The 18,514-nt window shown below is 50.1% G+C and overlaps 1 protein-coding gene across 3 annotated transcripts in view; it reads right to left on the bottom strand.

Annotated features, from left to right (window-relative positions):
• DENND1C (DENN domain containing 1C) overlaps nt 1-18,514 on the bottom strand; it is a 292,565-nt gene that overhangs the window by 60,702 nt on the left and 213,349 nt on the right. For all 3 annotated transcript variants that reach the window (XM_069230426.1, XM_069230428.1, XM_069230427.1), the window contains 4 exons: nt 16,808-16,908; nt 14,443-14,488; nt 13,306-13,407; nt 4,359-4,484 (listed from right to left, as the gene is read on the bottom strand). In XM_069230426.1, coding sequence (XP_069086527.1) covers nt 4,359-4,484; nt 13,306-13,407; nt 14,443-14,488; nt 16,808-16,908 — 375 coding nt within the window. The remainder of the gene's footprint in view (nt 1-4,358; nt 4,485-13,305; nt 13,408-14,442; nt 14,489-16,807; nt 16,909-18,514) is intronic.

Below are 18,514 nucleotides of genomic sequence, written 5' to 3'. Positions count from 1 at the left end.
TCACTTGATAGTCTCAGCCCAGAAGTGACGCACGCTACAACACAATGGCCACCATACCGTCTATAGAGCGTTTCATTGTCGAGGGTGCCCCGTCGGATCAAGTGTACAGCGGGAAAGACTGGGTCGAGAGAGTGCTGCTATGTTTTGAAGCCTCGTGGGTAGAAAATGCACAGAAAAAAGCCATGATCCTACACTTAAGTGGCAAAATATCCACAGCATTTCCAAATCGATCATGGAGGCCACCCCCAAAACACATCTCACTTTGATTGCTGCCCTTAATGCCAACTTTGAGCCTATGACACATAAAGACTACAAGAGATTTGAGTTTCGCCAAGCGAGGAAACAGGCAGAAGACTCCATTGACATGTTCTACTTGAGACTGAAAGAGCTAGCGAGCACGTGCAGGTTCACCGATGAAAATGAAGAGATCAGAGGACAAATCATCCAAGGCTGTGCCTCAGCAAAACTGCATCAATGCATTTTAGAAAAATTGGGCAGTTGCTGGCAGACATCTTAACAATGGGGCGAATGAAGGAGCTGTCGAAAGCTCAGGCATCCCACATGGAAGCTGCATTGCACAAGCTGATAAAAGTAGAACCAGTGAATGCGATCACACTGACACACAGTAGGCCCACACCCAGAAAGGGTAGCACGAAGCCCAGGACGGGCAGCTACTGTGGAGGGCCAACTCATCGCCCTATAGAATGGGTGTGGGAAGCTAAACCACTTCCTGAAGGTATGCCGATCAACCAAAGGGCAAGTACCACACTCCATTGTGAACACTGCTCTAGAGGCACCCAAAAGAGGCAGTGATATGGATGACGAAGAACACACCATTCATTCCATTGTCACTATTGGCACAGCAGCCCAGTCAGCCTGTCGGCTGCCCCAATGCCAGATATGAGTACCGGACAGTGACATCACCTCCTAACTTAAGCCAAGCCAAAATTAAGGTATTTGTGTATGGCCAAGACAAGCCACTCGCCATGTGAACAAGATTTAAAACAACCATTGTAAAGGGATCCCAATCAGTTCAATCCCAGGTTTTTGTTGCTGAGGGTGGACACGACATGCTCTCAGCATAGTGACATTTGCGTTCAGAGTATATCAGGAAACCATAACTGACATAATTGAGGTATTCCCAGACGTCTTCAATGGCATTGGATGTCTAAAGAACAAAGGGCCAGATGTAGCAAAGGGTTTTACCCATTTTGTGTCTATGGGAAAATGTGTTCTTACATATGGCCCAAAGAGACAAAACTACACATAGACAAGTCAATACAACCTGTGGCCCTCCAGATGTCCAGATTGGTGCTTTTAGTTTTTATGCGCTAAAATTATTTAATCTTTTAAAATTCATATCTCCCGTTCCCTTTATTGGATTTTTGTTGTTTTTGTATCATTTTAGAGATAAAAATAAAATCTATGTTTATACATTGGTGTTGGATTTTTATTGTGCTTTTTGTTTTCTTTATTTACTGTTTTGTGATTTTTAAATGCTTTACACCCCTGTCTCCTGAGTTAAGCCTAATTGCTCATTGCCAAGCTACCAAGGGTTGAGCTGGGATTAATTTATTGATTCCTAAATGGACCTAGCGGGGGTTAGTGGCTTATTGCTAAGTATAAGTACTTACCTGCCCTTACCAATGATCCACTTTCTAACAACTCCCCACTGTACTACCGGTGCACACCTGGGCACCTATCGATGGTGTGTGTAGTCATTGACGTATTTCCTCACCACCCCCATCTGGCCCTTCAGTCCCATGGATGACCAACACATGTAAGAGAAAAGAAGGAACTCAAATGAAAAAGCTAGTCGCTGGCGGTGATTTAAAGTGTCCAACTTAAAAGCTGGAGATTAAGTGCTCATTAAGGATCGCGCTCCAGGGAGTAAATTCAGGTTGCTGTTTAACCGTCACCCCTGGACAGTCATACAGTGCCAGGGCACCATGTTCGTTGCCCAGCACAGAACAAGTTGCCTGGAGCATCGCGGCATTCATGAGGCTTTACCCCAGTTCATCACAGTCTATCCCTCTGAGATGATCCTCAGATAGATGAGCTAGATTCATTGTTTGAGACAGGAGGCTCAACCCAGGCTTACCAGCCAGCACCTGGCCAAGAATGTGTGCTGGTCCCGCTGACTATGGATCCAGTGATTGGGTCGCAGGTCACTCTGCCAGAACCAACGTCAGATCGCACCACCAGCACCAGGTATGAACTGCGAGGAAACCCTATACCATACACAAAATTGAAGGATCACCTTGTGTGAGGCTGGTGGGTGACTACACTGGATCCTGTCTGTTGTTTTTGTGTTTGCCCCTTATGACATTGTTGACAGTGAGTTAGCTTATGTTATGGATGCCCCATGACAGTTCCTCACTGACGTCTTTAGTGCCTTCCATACCCGATCAGTACTTGCAGTGCTGTGCTGTGTACATTTTGCTTTGTTATGTTTTGTCTAATTTGGGGGAGGAATGTAGTATTGCGGCAGTGACATAACTATGGCGCGGGCACTACCACAGTGTGATCCAATCTGAGGTGAATCTAAGTTACACCCTCTCTGGTTGTCCCACTTTGAAGAAGTTCTGAAACCACATGACCAGCCAATAATAAATACTAATGGCTGCCAGGTGTGGTCGGGAGAGAGTGAAGGTGGGACCCGTCCATGTAGACCATCAGTAACCAAACACCTTCAGGGGCATATTTATACTTTGTTTGTGCCGAATGTGCGTCAAAAAATTTGGTGCACATTCGGCACAAACCTTGCCCCTTAAATAAGGCGCCCGTATGGCGAGTAGGAATGGCGTTAGCCGCGGTAAATTTGTAGACAAGTATAAATATGAGCCTCAGTGTCTTCTAGGTTCATTTAATGCTAGGCCCCTGTATGTGCTACTCGGAGCGTGCCTGCAAACGTGTGAGGCACGATACCACACTGCTGACACTATCTGCTTGCTCAGATAGAAGTGCCAGACCCTGGTGCGGAGATATCGTCAGTAATGCAAATTCCAGTCCCCCTTGCTATCTGTGCACCAAAGTTGGGCTAACTCGGAAGTCTTGAGTGTCATAAACACTGTGGAACCGGACCAGCATTTTCCTATGGCACACGCAAAGCAGTCAGTGCGAATTTCGGTATCTAATGTGAAAGGTATTTGGAGCGGTTAGAAGTTTACATTCGGGTAAGTGTGGTCAGCCCTGAGTAGCTCTCGCATGCTTGACGCAGCATTCCAACGCAGCGGCATCAGAGCACGTGCTCCATGCTCAGCGTCTGCCCTGAGTTATTACAAGCTTGGTAAATAAGGCATCAGAAGAGGACTTTGCCAGTCATTACAGTTCCGGTCAGCCCCTATGACTTCAGAAGTAGATCGGGCCTCAGAGGAAGAACGTGAAGACAAGGAGAAGCTAAAGTTCAGCTGATGGCTCAGGAGAGAAAGGGGCAATGCAGGCCCATGCGGTTTACGGAGGGGAGGGAATGGAGGCGGCATCAAACCTTAAAGGGGGACCCCTATTTTGCCAAAGGCCAATCACTAAAGGAGACTGTGGGTCCCTACGCACATTCTTAGGGGGGGGGGGGGGGGCATTTTGTGTTACGCCACTGAGGAGCCGCACATTCTTGGGGGGGGGGGGGGAGGGGTGCCATTTTGTGTTACGCCACTGAGGAGAGAAAGGAATAGGAGAGGGAATGGAGGAGTGCAGAATGGAGGGATGTACAGAGACATGCAGAGAGCCCATGCCAACGGCGGAGCGTGCGAGGAACGGGTATGGACTCTTCTATCCCACGAGGGGCATAATACTTTTAACGGGATAGTACCAGCATTTCCCAGCAGCAAACAGGTATTCTACGGTAGTGAGTACCTGCACTTTTATATTTCAAATTCAAGCAATGAGTGGAGTGAGAAGAGGGATTGAGAGGCAGATGGCGTAGAGAGGGAACTGATAGAGGGCGGGAGGGTAGATGAAGGGGTGTGAGGAATGGAGGTGGGTGGGATAGAGCGCGGAAGGAGGGCAAAGAGGGGAGTGGAAGGGACAGGTGGGGAGTCCTTGGTAGGAGGTAATGAGAGAGAGTGCCAGAGAGTGCCAGGATAGACGGACGGGGTAGACCTGTGTCTGGCGTAATTATTCAGGTCCCGCCACGACCTGACAGTGGGTATGGATTGGAGAGGGAGTTACAGTGCACTGGGTATAACGGGCTAGGAAGTATCGAGCGCGCGGCATTGGTAAAGCTTAAGGGCTGCAGCCAGGTCCGAGTGATAGAGAGAAACAGAGAAAGAGAGGGAGAAAGAGGTGGTACTAAGTAGAGGGCAATGTGTCACGGGGGGAGGAGAAAACAGAGAGTGTGTGAAGGTGGCCCCCAACCTTACCGGGGTGCAGATCAAGGCATCTCGGTAGGACCCAAAGAGCAGCGCCTGAGCCCTGAGGAAGGCCCTGGCAACCCCATCCCCGGTCACAGCAGACTGCTTCTTCAGCCTCAGCTTCAGCAAGGACACCTGAGGGGAGAGAGAGACAGGACATACTGAAGCAAGTGAAAGAAGAAGACACCAGGGACAGCGAAGGAGAGACATTCCAAGACACCTGCTGAGAGAGAGAGCCCAAGTGTGGGTGTACTAGAGGGGGGGGGGGGGGGAATGGACTAACTGAGAATACAATATACCACGGACAACCAAGGAGAGACATTCCAAGACACCTGCTGAGAGAGAGCGAGCCCGAGTGTGTGTGTACTAGAGGAGGGGAGGGGGGGGGGGGGGGGGGCAAAATGCACTAACTGAGAATACAATATGCCACGGACAACCAAGGAGACATTTCAAGACAGAGACAGAGGTAGGAAGATGAAACAATGCACCTGAAAAGAGTGCTAGGTATCAGGGACAGCGAAGAAGAGACATTCCAAGACACTGGAGGAGAGGGGATGAATGGATTACACCAATTGAGAGTACAATATACCAGATACCAACAATATATATATTCAGAGAGACTTAAGAAGAGAGAGGACTGCACCAACAAGAGTGAAAGAAACGAGGGACAGGGGGCACATTTCAAGACACTTGAGGGTCGATGGGAGAGGGAGAGAGGATTGTCGAGTGAGAGCACTTGGGTTGGGGCAGAGAGCCAAGTAGAGCCAGTTAAAGACATGTGATGGCACAGAGTGGACAAGGGCAGCAGAGAAGAGAAAGGGCATGGATTTAGGGAGAGAGTCCAATGCCCTGATGGGAGAGGAAGACTTGGCTGCACTAGAACAAGGCGAGGGGCAGTCAGGAAGGGGCAATGCCTGGGCTGAGAGACAGGCAAAGTGAATTCATGGCCGAGAGATAGCCAACGAACTTCATGATATCTGTACGAGAGAGAATGGGGTCCCGGGGGGGACCTGCCGAAGAATGAGGTCTCCCCCCCCAGGGTCTTTGGGGAGGGTGGTGCAGCCCGAGGCACCGTGGGCTCCTTTTTGGGCATCTTTTGGGCTTTACAGAAGGGGTATATATAAGTGGCCATTTTGACGCCGGCCACCATTTTGTCTTAAGGTGACACGGTGGCCTGCTCGTTTGGGCAGGGACAAAAGTTTCTCGAATTTTCCTCGCATTTCGTTTTTTCGAGTTGCGTTTCCTAAAAACAAAAATAATAATAATAATAACAAATAAACCAACACTCGAGTAATCGATAGTTGGAAGGCTACGGACCGGGAGTTTTTTAGTGCAGCAAGTACGGTACAGGTAACGGTACCTCGCGTCTGCAGCGTTCGTTGGTCCGCGACGGGTGTCGGCGTTTGTTGAAGATGGAATCCGGGTTGGTGCAAGAGGCGTTGGCATTATTGCGCCGAGCCGGGCGCATGGACCTCTTAAACCAGGAGGAACTGAGGCCCATAGTTATACTTTTTGACGCAAAACTGCGCTAACCCAGTTTTGCGTCAAAAAAATTAGCGCCGGCTAACGCCGTTCTGAAGCGCCATGCGGGCGCCGTATTTAATCAATGACGTTAGCCGGCGTTAGCCGCCGGCGCTGCCTGGTGTGCGTGGAAAAAAACGACGTACACCAGGCAGCGCCGGCGTAGGGGAAAATGGAGTATGGGCGTCAACAAATGGGGCAAGTCAGGCTGAGGCAAATTTTTCGCCTCAACCCGATTTGCGTCATTTTGTTTCCACTCCCAACCCCCATTGAAATGACTCCTGTCTTAGCAAAGACAGGAGTCATGCCCCCTTGCCCAATGGCCATGCCCAGGGGACTTATGTCCCCTGGGCATGGTCATTGGGCATAGTGGCATGTAGGGGGGCACAAATCAGGCCCCCCTATGCCACCCAAAAAAAAAAAAAAAAATACTTACCTGAACTTACCTTAATGTCCCTGGGATGGGTCCCTCCAGCCTTGGGTGTCCTCCTGGGGTGGGCAAGGGTGACAGGGGGTGTCCCTGGGGGCATGGGAGGGCACCTCTGGGCTCCTTCAGAGCCCACAGGTCCCTTAACGCCTGCCTTTTGCAGGCGCTAAAAAACGGCGCAAAAGCGGCCGTACGTCATTTTTTTTGACCCGCCCACTCCCGGGTGTGAATTTTGCCCGGGAGTATAAATACGACGCACATGCCTTGGAGTCAATTTTTTAGACGTGAACGCCTACCTTGCATCTCATTAACGCAAAGTAGGTGTCCACACTAAAAAATGACGCAAACTCCATGGACTTTGGCGATAGACGCGTCTAACACCAAAGTATAAATATGGAGTTAGTTTTGCGTCGGAATTGCGTAAAAAAAAACGACGCAATTCCGGCGCAAACGGAGTATAAATATGCCCCTGAATGCGATGCGCCCGGCCCGCAGAGCTTCTCACGGGGTCGTGGCCGCTGTACTGGCGTGCTCGCCACCCCATTCCACGAGCGGTGTCGGGAAGGTGAGGAGTCCTGGGCGGGCCGCGGGGCGGGTAAAAGGCACTGTGGGTTGTGCAGCCTTCAAGGCTGCCGGCTTAGGAGGGAGGAGCGGGGCATCGCCGCGCGCCCAGAAGGGCAGATTGGGAGTGGCGAGGCCTCGCGCGCTGAGGAAGAGGGGGGGAGTGGGCCATCAGCGATGAGGGTTTAGCGCCTGCCCGTGTAGCCACAGGCAAGGTGTTGGTGCGGTCCCAGAAAGAAATTAGTAGCAAGGAGGGGAGTGAGGGGGGGGGGGAAGTGAGCCCCCAGAGTTCTGAAGAGACGGGGTAGTTGGAAAATGGCAGAAGGACCTGGTGGTGTGTAGTGAGGATGAGGAGGGTGTTGTGGGTGTGGATTGTGGGAATAAACAAGACCCAGCGATACCCCTCTCTGCTAAGTGGCCCACTATGCTTGAGTGGAGCGCCACTGATAGCGAAGGCGAGGAGGTAGGAGGCCAGGGGGCGCAGGGATCTCGTTCACCTTCCCCCCCTCCACGTTGCAGAGTTCCCAGTCGGGTTTATGGGGATCGGGGTGGCACGGTTACAGGTAAGCCACCGGGGAAGAAGGTTTTTTCGCGGTCCATCTACGGGGATTTCAAGGAGGCACGGGTGGGTGACAAGGCCCGGGGGGGAGTGCAGCCCAGGGTTAACGCTTTTGCCAGTACGCCGGACCTTTTTTGGCAAAAGAATCGGAGCGGTATGGGGAAGCCAGGGGCGGCTCGGATACCCTGGAGGGAAGCTCAGGCAGAGCCTAGTGCGGCCGGCCGGTGTACGTCAACAAGCGGACAGAAGAGGAGGTCGTCGACTGTAGATGCTCCTGAACAAGGGTGTGGTAGTACGGGTATTGCGCCCGGCGACACCGCCCCTATTTGGGAGCAACGTCCGGGTCCATCAAGGCTTTCACGGGGTGAGACAGTGCGTTGTGCGGGACTAGAGTCCCAGCTGGAGTTTTATGCACGGGGCACCAGGGCAGCGGCGGGACAATGCGGGGGCCCGTGGTGTGAGGAGGCTTGTGTTTTAGATTTTGATGAGGACAGTGTGGAAGAAGGGGAGTTGGTTGAGGGGAGGGAGGAGGACGATTGGTGGGCTCAGGGTGGGGCAGGGCACGCTAATGCTCTGTCTCAGTCATTTCAGAGGCCAGTGCAACCGGCTTGCGGGAAGGCGTTGGATGGATCTCAAATGGGTCGACGGAAGGCAGAGGAGCGGACACCGTCGTTGACGGCAGGTGAGGAGAGCGCTGGCGTTCGCAGGGTTTCAGTCGCGGTTGAGGCGACAGAGGAATTGGGTAATGGCGCAGCGCGGTTGGTCAAGGGTGTGTATGTGTCCGATGTGGGCGTGGGGACGGACAGGGCAGCGGGGTTGGAGCCCATAAAAGGGGAAGGTGCAGGCAAGGCGGACGGCGGTGACAAGGCAGGTGGGGAGGGCGGGGGCAAAGAAGGTAGCAAACATCGGGAGGATAAAGAGGATCAGCCGATAGCGAAGCGCGCTCGGCAGCCATACATGGGCACGGCTAAGCCGTTGAGGGCCCACCTGATGCAGACCACTAAGGAGAGGATTTGGAAAGGGGAGTATGTGGAGGTGCTCAAACTTCTACATAGGGAAGTGAGGGCGAAGGAAGGTTCTAAAGAGGAGGAGTTTGAGCTGGCCAAACGTCCGAGGGTGCCGGTTAATATCGAGAATTGGACGGTGGCATTTTTTATTTTTGCCAGCGTCTATTGCGAGCGTTACCCTGAGCGGTCCGTCGCGCTGTTTAAATATATGGATATAATTCGGAAGGCCCACCTCAATTATGGGGGGTTTGCATGGCGCCAGTACGACGAGGAGATTCGTGCTCGGATGGCGGCGGATCCGGAGGTCAAGTGGGGGGAAATAGATGCCGACCTTTGGCAGCACACGATGGGTCCGGCAAAGTTTGGCAAGACAGTTTTTACAGCCAGTGGTTTACCGATTACTTACCGGCCCTTTCGGGAGCGCCCCACCCAAGGGGTGGGGAACGGGGGCAATAACCAGTCTGGAGCCAGTCCGTCAGGCAGCGGCCGAACAGGGGCCTGTTGGGACTACAACAAGGGGATCTGCCACAGGGAATATTGTAAATTTCGGCACGAATGTTCTAAATGTGCAGGGAGACATCCGGTCACTAATTGCTCCGGCCAACTGTCCTCAGGAGCGTCGGCCACTCAAGTACAGGGGTCTTGGGTGCGGAGCAAGCAGGGAACGTGGGGCGCGATCAAAGGTTTAGACAAGGAACTGCTGGAAATGGCTCGTACTCCGGTTAAGGTGGACGCGTTGGCGGCGTGGTTGGGTTGTTATCCGAACGTGAGTGACGCGGACGTGTTGCATCGGGGTTTCACTCACGGTTTCAGGCTGGGGTATGAGGGCCCGCGACAGCGTCGGTGGGCGGAAAACTTGAGATCGGTGAAAGGGAAAGAAGATTTAGTTTGGGCTAAATTGGAGAAGGAAGTGGCAGAGGGTTGCATGGCGGGCCCCTTTTCGCAGTGGCCCCTGCCCAACCTTATCGTGTCCCCTATTGGTGTGGTACCGAAGAAGGAAAAAGGACAGTATCGCTTGATCCACCATTTTTCTTGGCCGGAGGGCTCTTCGGTGAACGACTTCATTCTGGAGGAGTGCACACAAGTGTCGTACGCTTCGGTTGATGTGGCCATTGGTATGGTCGATGCTTTGGGGCATGGGGCTTTGATGGCAAAAACGGATATCAAATCGGCATTTCAGTTGCTCCCGGTTCACCCAGATGATTTAGAGCTGCTGGGTATTCAGTTTGGGGGATTTTGGTTCATGGACAAAGCTCTACCCATGGGGTGCGCGAGCTCATGTGCCCTGTTTGAATGTTTCAGTTCTTGCCTGCAATGGATCTTTACGGAAGCGTCTGGGCATGCTCAGGTTATGCATTACCTGGATGACTTCTTTTTTGCGGCAGAGGCTGGCTCTCCGCGGTGTGCGGAGTTGTTGCGCATTTTTCAGGGCATTATGGGGGACCTTCGTGTGCCCTTGGCCCCCGAAAAGACAGTGGGGCCTGGTACGGCGCTGTCGTTTCTTGGCATTGAATTGGATACAGTGGCGGGTATGGCTAGGCTGCCGGAAGTAAAGAGGGTGGACATGATATCGCATGTGCTGGAGAAGGAGAAAGTCACGGTGCATGAGGTGCAGATGTTGCTGGTCCATTTGAATTTTGCATGTAGGGTAGTGAGGGCGGGGCGGATTTTTTGCCGACGGTTGGCTTTATCCCTCACGGGTATGACTCTGCCTCATCACCATGTGCGGATCAAAGTGGGCGTGCGGGAAGACCTTCGGATGTGGCTCACCTTTTTGGAATCCTTTAATGGCATTCCTTTGAAAGCATGGCAGGAGTGGGAATGGGACGTGCAGATCTTTTCAGATGCGTCCGGGGCGACGGGGTTTGGGATTTATTGGGAAGGCAGGTGGTGCGCAGAGGAGTGGCCGCCCGAGTGGAAGGGTGGTGGACGCAGCATTGCCTTTTTGGAACTTTTTCCCCTGGTGGTGGCGGTGTGTTTGTGGGGCGACGTGCTAAGACATAAGAAAGTGCTGTTTGGGGTGGACAACTTGGCGGTGGTCCATCTGGTGAACAGGCAGTCTGCGAGGGAACCCCAGGTCCTTGGGTTGCTTCGGGCATTTGTGCTGCAGTGTTTGAAGTTGGACATTGCGTTTCGGGCGCGGCATGTGCCGGGAGTGGACAATGACATTGCTGATGCTTTGTATCGTTCACAGTGGGACAGATTCCATGGGTTAGTCACGGGCACGGAGTTGCGCAGTACGGCGATGCTGAGAGAGCTGTGGAGCATAGGCACAAGAGGATGCTTCAGCTGGTGGTAAACTCTTTGGCGCCTTCAACTCGCCGGGCGTATGCAAAGGCATGGGAGGAATTCAGACAGTCGGGTGCACGCAGGAGGAGCCGGCCAGAAGATGCGGTGGAGGATGTGGTGCAGTTTATTTTGATGTTGATCGATAAAGGTCAGTCTCGGGTGACCATAGCGGGTAAGCTGGCGGCTCTTGGTTTTATGGGGAAATGCTTGTGGGCCACCAGCCGTCGGCCGGGGAATTGGGCCAGTGGATGTTGGAAGGTTGGGCGAGGGAGGGGAGTGCGTCAAGGAGTCGACGTCGCCCAGTGTCGCTACGACTTTTAAAAGACTTGTCGGGGTCCTTGGGGAGGGTGTGTTTCTCAGGAATGGAGGCGACCCTTTTCAGGACGTTGATGTCTTGGATGTTTTTTGGGGCTTTTCGGGTGTCGGAATTACTTGGTTCTCAAAGTTCAACGGGGATTTGTTGGTCAGACGTGCGGCTGGAGGAGTGGGGCATAGCACTCCGCATTCGCAGATTGAAGACGGATCAGAGGGGCTCCGGGGTCGTGGTTTTCCTTAGGCGTTACCCGGTTTCAGAGGTATGCCCGTTACCGTTGGGGCGGCAGTGGAGCCTGCAGTCTGGTAGCTTGGGGGGTGTAGTTTTTCGGCATGTGGATGGTACCAGGGTGACACCGTCTCAGTTTTTGGCAGTATTGCATAAAGGTTTGGTACACCTGGGGGAGGACCCAAGTCTTTTTGGCACCCATTCGTTCAGGATGGGGGTGGCGACTGAGGCTGGGCGGAAGGGTTGGACAAGGGAGTCTCTCATGTCTTTGGGTGGGTGGAAGTCGGAGTGCTTCAGGGGGTACATCAGGCGGTGGGAGGCATCAGCTGGGGGTGCGCGTTAATTGTCTTCTTTCTGTTTCAGGTGTCGTAGCTGGACCTGAGGAGGAGTTTGTGCGCATTTGGGCAGTCGGCCATTCTTTCGTCAAATGGGCTCAGCGTCAGGCTCGGCGGACATCCTTGGGCGAGAATTTAGGCTTGGAGTTACGTCGATATCAAGTCCGGTGGTTTGGAAAGGGGGGTATGCGGTGGCAGGAGCTTTTGCCGCATTTGCAAGGAGCCAGGGGAGGTGGCCCTTGCCCTGATGTTTTGTGCTTACACTTGGGGGAAAATGACATGGTGGTTAAGACTGGCTTGGACCTGTTGAAGGCAATGAAGAGGGATCTGTCGTTGATTGTGTCGCAGTGGCGTGGTTCGCATATGTTGTTTACGGGTTTTGTCCCGCGTCGGGTGTGGAGAGGAGCGCGTAAACCAGGAGCAGTGGAAAGGGCCAGACGGAAGGTTAACAAGGAGATGAGGGGGTTTTGTTTGGAGAAGGGCATTACGTTTTTGGAGCATAAGGACTTGCATTTCGAAGACTCTGAGTTTTTTAGGGACGATGGTGTCCATGTGTCTTTCATTGGGATGGAGCTGTACCTCCTACAGTTGAAGGATGCTTTGAAGGCACTGTTCCGGGAGCCTTAACGGGGGGGCAGAAAAAGGCTGTAGGGCTTTTTCTGGTGGCAGCGAGGAGAGCTTGCAGCCAACGAAACACGTGCGGTTGGGCAGGATGGCAGGGACATTTTGGATAGTAGGGGGGGTACAGCAGCAGGTAGCGACGGGCGGGAACGAAGATTGGAAGTGTTCAGGAGGAGAACAAACTAGTAGGATTGGGAAGTAGTTTAACAGGAATTGAGAGGGGTGGCAGGAGAACTTGACAGGGAGGGGGGAGGTCGGGGTAGGGGAGGGGGGAGGATCGTGGGGTTAGATGGAATTGATGTCTAGTGAGGATTTAGTTTTGTAAGGCAAAGGCCGAGGTTTAAATGTGTAAGTGCACCTGTTCCAATAAAGCAGCCTTTTTCACACAACATCGATGTCGAGTTTCCGTGCCTCTCCTCCCCAAAGCGAACTGCACCGAGAGTGCCATATACAGGACTAGCAAATGGAGGAGAGTCAAGGAGAGACAGCTCGCGGGCTGAAAGACTAGCAAGGGTAGAATGTGCACGCCACGGCCGGCTGTGACAGATACCAGGTAAAACCCTTCCAAGACACCCGAGAGAGAGAAATAGATAACGGACTACACTAACTGAGGGAACAGAATTCAGAAAGAAACAGCAGTCCAGGAGACGACCAAGGAAAAATTGCACAGGCCCGACTGAGTGAGGGAAAGGAGAGGAGCTTAACCTTTTATGTAACTGAGAACTCGATTCCCGACTAGCTGAGTAATAAGCCAACATGGAGAAGCAATACCACAGTGAACTCGGCGGAGCTGAGGTGACAAATCACAGGGACTGAGTGAGACCTCAGTGGATGAGACAGTCAAGAATAACAGCCAACCAGAAATATCAAACGGACTAAAAGAAACATTGTGGGCTGAGACACCCATGAAGTGGCATATCAAGGACAGAGAGAACTCAGAGGCCATAAGAGGCAGCTCCATGAGTGAGCGAGAGTGAGCTAGAAGAGTGAGTGCACAAGGTGCCAGAAAGAGTCAAGAAGAGGCCTCCTAGATGTAGAGGACCGAAGAGCCACTCAGAGGTTGATTCCTAAGTAGCAATCTCAGCCGGTACTCACCACATCCGCAGGCAGGCTCTCCAGGTCCTGGAATGGCGTCTCCAGAGTATTTGAGTCTACATTGAGTACCACCACATCCTCTAGGGGTCTTTGCCTCACGTGCTGCAGATCAGGAAACAAGACGGTAGAGCGACCTAGGCAGTACTACAAGGTGCGTGTGCACACGTGTAACACAATAAACTCTCCTACCATGATGTGAATGTACACAACTACCCAGTATTGCACACTTGGACAAGTGGAGAAATGCATTACTCTCTATGTTTCCTCAATTAAAGGACTGACTGGCGCATTGGGAATTCTGTGAGTTGTTACAAAATCAGGTACCTAAGTTAAACATTAAAAGCTGGAAAAGGGCTTGCATAGCTTCAGGCTACAGTCACAGGGATCTGAGCTTCTCTTCTGATCTTCTGAACTTTGGTTGTTCGGTAGCCATTACACTGGGACAGTGGTGGTTTCTGGAAGGGAGGTACAGTACGGCCAGCTTATGTATGGATGCCCGACCCTAACTCCAACACACTCCATGGGACTGAATACGAGTTGGACGGTAAAGGAGTAATGGTAAAAATCACGTAGTTTTACCGTTACTGTGTGGTAAATCTGCCCCAGTGCCATGCAATTACGAGTCAAACCCCATAAAAGAGGAATTATTGTGAGGGACCAGTCTTTTCAGTTGTAAAACCACAATGAACTGCCAATAGCATGGGCTTTTAACACACATATTTATCAATTGCACTGAGGTGGTATTCAATGTATGTGGGGATTTGTGGGTAGGGTGGGAGAGAAGGAAGTGTGGGGTAGAGCAGACAAGCACAGGGGGCGGTTCTTTATATTTAAAAAATGGGGAACAAAAGAACCTCTGAGTCCGTGGATCGCCCCAAGACATGTGTCCACTATATACAAAGATATACAAGGCACCTCTACTGCTCCGCAAGTACACACCTATAAGCACCTGTCACACACCAGTGCGGCTCTATAAATGCGCACCTCCATGAGACACTGGTAAGACACCTAAGTGGCTTTGCAGACACCACCTCTAAAAGTCACCTGGAAGACAGTAGTGCAGCGCTGCATGCAGAAACCTCCACAAACTCTAAGGGCAGCAGCATGTGGCGAATTATGAGTATTGTCCTGACTTACCTCCATCAAGCTGCTGTGCACTCCAATGAGGTACGGCATCGGAGCACTGTAGGACAGAGAGGAGGAGAGTGAGGGAGTGCTGAGTGGAAAGACATACCCTCACAACAGTGCTTAGTTGGACTTTTAAGAACCTAAGAAATCTAGGTTGTGGCTCCATACCTTGGCATGGTATGTTATTGAGGTGTCTGCTTTAGCTCCCTAATTCTTGAAACGAAACAGGCAGAGCCACTTTATCAGCTTAGCATAAAATGCACACATCAATTCTATCAACATTTCGAACGCAACAATGTTCAGAGCCTCAGGGGAAATGTAATCATGCCATTTGGGTGTTCCTACTCCCTTAGCAACAAGGCTATTTTGAGACCAGTTTTTTTCTATCTGGTGGCCTCTTACACACTTTGGTAGTGCCTAAAGTTGCCCAAACCTGATCCTAAGACGTAACTTCTTTTTTTCCTTGGCTTCTGTCAGAGAGCACCACCTAACTCTATTTTTCAGCAAGAACAGTGATGAGAATTGTGAAGTTGGGAAGGAAGAAGGTCTTTCGTATGGTCTTAGATATCTATTTTATAATCAGAGGACTCGAATTGAATTCGTTAATGCATACTTCGTGACCGAGTTTCATTAAGGTTCTAATTTCTCTTTCAAACCCTTCCACGTTTAACCCCCCCCCCCCAAAAAAAAAAAAAAAACATAAAAGCCCACAGAAAGCAAGCGCTGACAAAGCCAATAGGTTTGGATTGCATATTGAGTCCTGTAAAGAACATCACAAGCCTGCTGCAGATAAAACCAAACAACTGCTTTATTTCACAAATCTATGATTCTATGTCATAAAGGATTTAATATATGATTATGTAGATAACTTTTGAGAAGAAGAATAGACCCCAAGCACATGAATGCAAGCACGGCATAGGAGGCAGACTGATACACCAAACAGCCAAGGCCATGAGTTGAGAGAGCCATTCTCATCCGCCTGGAGCCAAAGTACACACAACGTATATTTTCAAATAATTGGTAAAAATGTCAGACAGACTCTTGCTCTAGCATGCAGACCTAAAATTTTATTTTGATAAAAGTGATCTTTCAAGCCATATAGTTGAAAGAAACTGCATCACAGAGATCTCCATGGAAACGTGATTATGTCAGTGAATCATCCAGATTCCTCCATCTTGGACAGGGATATTAGTAGCATCCGTCCTATTTTATTTTCAACAAATTGGTGGGAACTCCTGCCAAAGAAGTGGAGTGAGGGTTTGGAAGGTAGATTCGAGTCAACGTAAATCAGTTTTGTTTCACAGTCATTGACTCTGATGAAGTGCGTTGTGGTCCATGTTAGGACAGAAATCGGCGACTTTGAAGGGCTTCTGGTTAGTTTTGTTTGTTGCTGAGTACAGGTAGGACTAAGGGCCAGATGTAGCAAAGGTTTTTACCCATTCTGTGTCTATGGGAAAAAGTGTTCGTACATATGGCCCTAGGTGTCAAGGACAGGGGGTAGGTTAAACCGGTTTTGGGTACTGGTGACCATGAGATGGGTTAGTTGTACATGGTAAGGATTACTAGTTACTCAGGGAGTATTTGGTGTGCTTAATAAGTTACTTGGGCCCATATTTATACTTTTTTTAGAGCCCCATTTGCGACGTTGTTTGATGCAAATGCGACGCTAAAAAGTATAAATATGGGCCTTGGTGAATTAAGTGAACAAGCATCTGAGTCTCTATTGCGATGAGCAGTTGGCAAGGAAGAAGTAATAACAGTGGAAGAGGAGTTTGAGGCACAGATGCAAAGATATCCTGCCAAAGAGAGATATTATCAGTTTTACAGCATCAATGACAAAGACACACACATGTCCGACAATAAGCAGAGAAATAAGAAAATATTACATACCATACAAACACAGCTACATACAAGCAAGATGCAGACACGCCCAGTCAGCTACGTGACACATGCAAGCAGCTATCTGTTGCCGTACGCAATGATATGCACATAGTACACACTTAGGGCCTGATTTATACTTTTTTAGCGCCCCATTTGCATCATTTTTTTACGCAAAAGCGGCGCAAACTTACAAAATTCAATTATATTTTGTACATTTGCGCCGCTTTTGCGTAAAAAAATGGCGCAAATGCAGCGCTAGAAAAGTATAAATCAGCCCCTTAAAGGGTAAAGAAGCACAAAGGTGTGTGTTCACAGATACAAATAAATACAGTTGTGCTACGTATCAAGGCAGAATGATATATAAAAGCATATTTGCATACATTACACAAAAATACTGGCACTTCTCACACAGATTCGAAAGCGTGTGTGCGTTATGCATGTACACTGTGTCACACACGTACAAGGGTACCCGCAGCGAGGTGGGTCATCTTACCAGCAGTAGTCTAGCAGGTGTGGTGGCAGGATGGGTATGTAGATGTTCTGCCAGTACATGGGATACAGCATTGCGGTAGAGGCGTGGACGCAAGCTGTCAGCTGTGAGACAAATGTGCAGAGATCAGTACTACCAGGGGCATAGGGAGATGCAGATCTCCAGGCAAACCACAAAGCTTAATATACCAGCGGCACCAAAGGAGACCCCAGAGGTCCACAAGACCCACCGGAGACCCGGGGTGCGCAGTCCTCCCACGGGGATCTGGGGAGACACCAGCATTTCAGCCAATACACAAAGCCAAACCCCCAGGGATCCAAGAAACACAGCATCACATCCTGCCAGAGACCCAAAGGGAGACTCCATCAATCCAGACCACACTCGAGCTCATTATACCAAGAGACACAGGGAGACTCAAGAGCCATGGGTATCCTGGGTCTCATCCTCCCAGTGCTCAAGGTACTACATGCAGCAAAACATTTCAGTAGTGACCAAGGGTGACCCTGCGCTCTAGATAGCACATAAAGCACAACCTCTGCTGGGGTAAAGTCAGAACCTGAGAAAGAATCTGTAATCATATGAGAGACCTAGGAGGAGACAAAATAACTTCAGACAACACAGACAGCTCAACTGTTCTGGGAGCACTCGGATTTCCAGAAAAAAATGGAAACCTCCCCCACCCTTGAAGACCACAGACCTCCAAGATACACATATGTCAAGTTTTGTCCTCCCAGTCTGACCATGTAGCTCCAGATCAAATAAACAGCAAAATTCTCACAGGAACCTAGACAGAAACCAGGGGTGAAGAGAACACACGAAGTTCAACCTTGTCGGTGGAGTTAACACTATGAAAGAGAGAAAGAAAGAAAGAAAGAAAGAAAGAAAGAAAGAAAGAAAGAAAGAAAGAAACATAGAAGAAAGAAAGAAAGAAATCCTAACATAAGGACCTGGTGAGACCCCAGAATATCAGGCAACAAATTCCTCCAAGAGATTATCTATAGGAGACTATGGATCTCTGTGTACCAGAGTTCAGCTCTCCCCAGGAGAACTTAAAGCTGTATAGAACATGCTTTCACGGGCACCATGAGAGCCCCAAAATCCCCAGTTAATACAAGGCGCTCTGTGTTCCAATGAAGGCCGAGGAAGAGGCCACAATGTCAGGCAACATGGCATAAAACCATCATGTGAATGAACCAGGCCCTAGAGAGCTTGTTTAAATGGAACTGACAATTGACTGCAAGATCCCCTGAGATACAGGAAATAGGATTTAGCTCCCCTGAGATACAGGAAATGGGATTTAGATTTCGGCGAATGGGCTATCCCTCACTATAGTGGACGAGTAACCCATCTGCCAAAATCCAAATCATGTCCTTAATCTATCATTTGCTGTACAATCTGCAGATTGGAACAAAAAAATAATTTGTAGCTCAAACGGATTGAAAATTATCAAAACACAGTAAAACAAGTTCAAGACCAAGGGAAGCCCTTAACAAAGGTTGACTATGATCATTCAATTGCTTATTGCTGTATTTGAATATCAAACCGCTACTAAGAAGGCAAAATCTTTGCCCAGTGTTACCATGTGTAAAAATTGCAAAATATTGAAGTAATACTATAACAAATGTTGCTGCACTATGCTGCAGAACAGTGGCCTTGTCTATGGCACATATAATGATGGAACAGTGCCTGGAATACAACGTTGTAGTGTTT

Source organism: Pleurodeles waltl, chromosome 4_2 (assembly GCF_031143425.1).
Source record: "Pleurodeles waltl isolate 20211129_DDA chromosome 4_2, aPleWal1.hap1.20221129, whole genome shotgun sequence".
Classification (NCBI taxonomy): Eukaryota; Metazoa; Chordata; class Amphibia; order Caudata; family Salamandridae; genus Pleurodeles; species Pleurodeles waltl.
The sequence above is the reverse complement of the archived record's forward strand: the minus strand, read 5'-3'. Positions and strand labels throughout refer to the sequence as shown.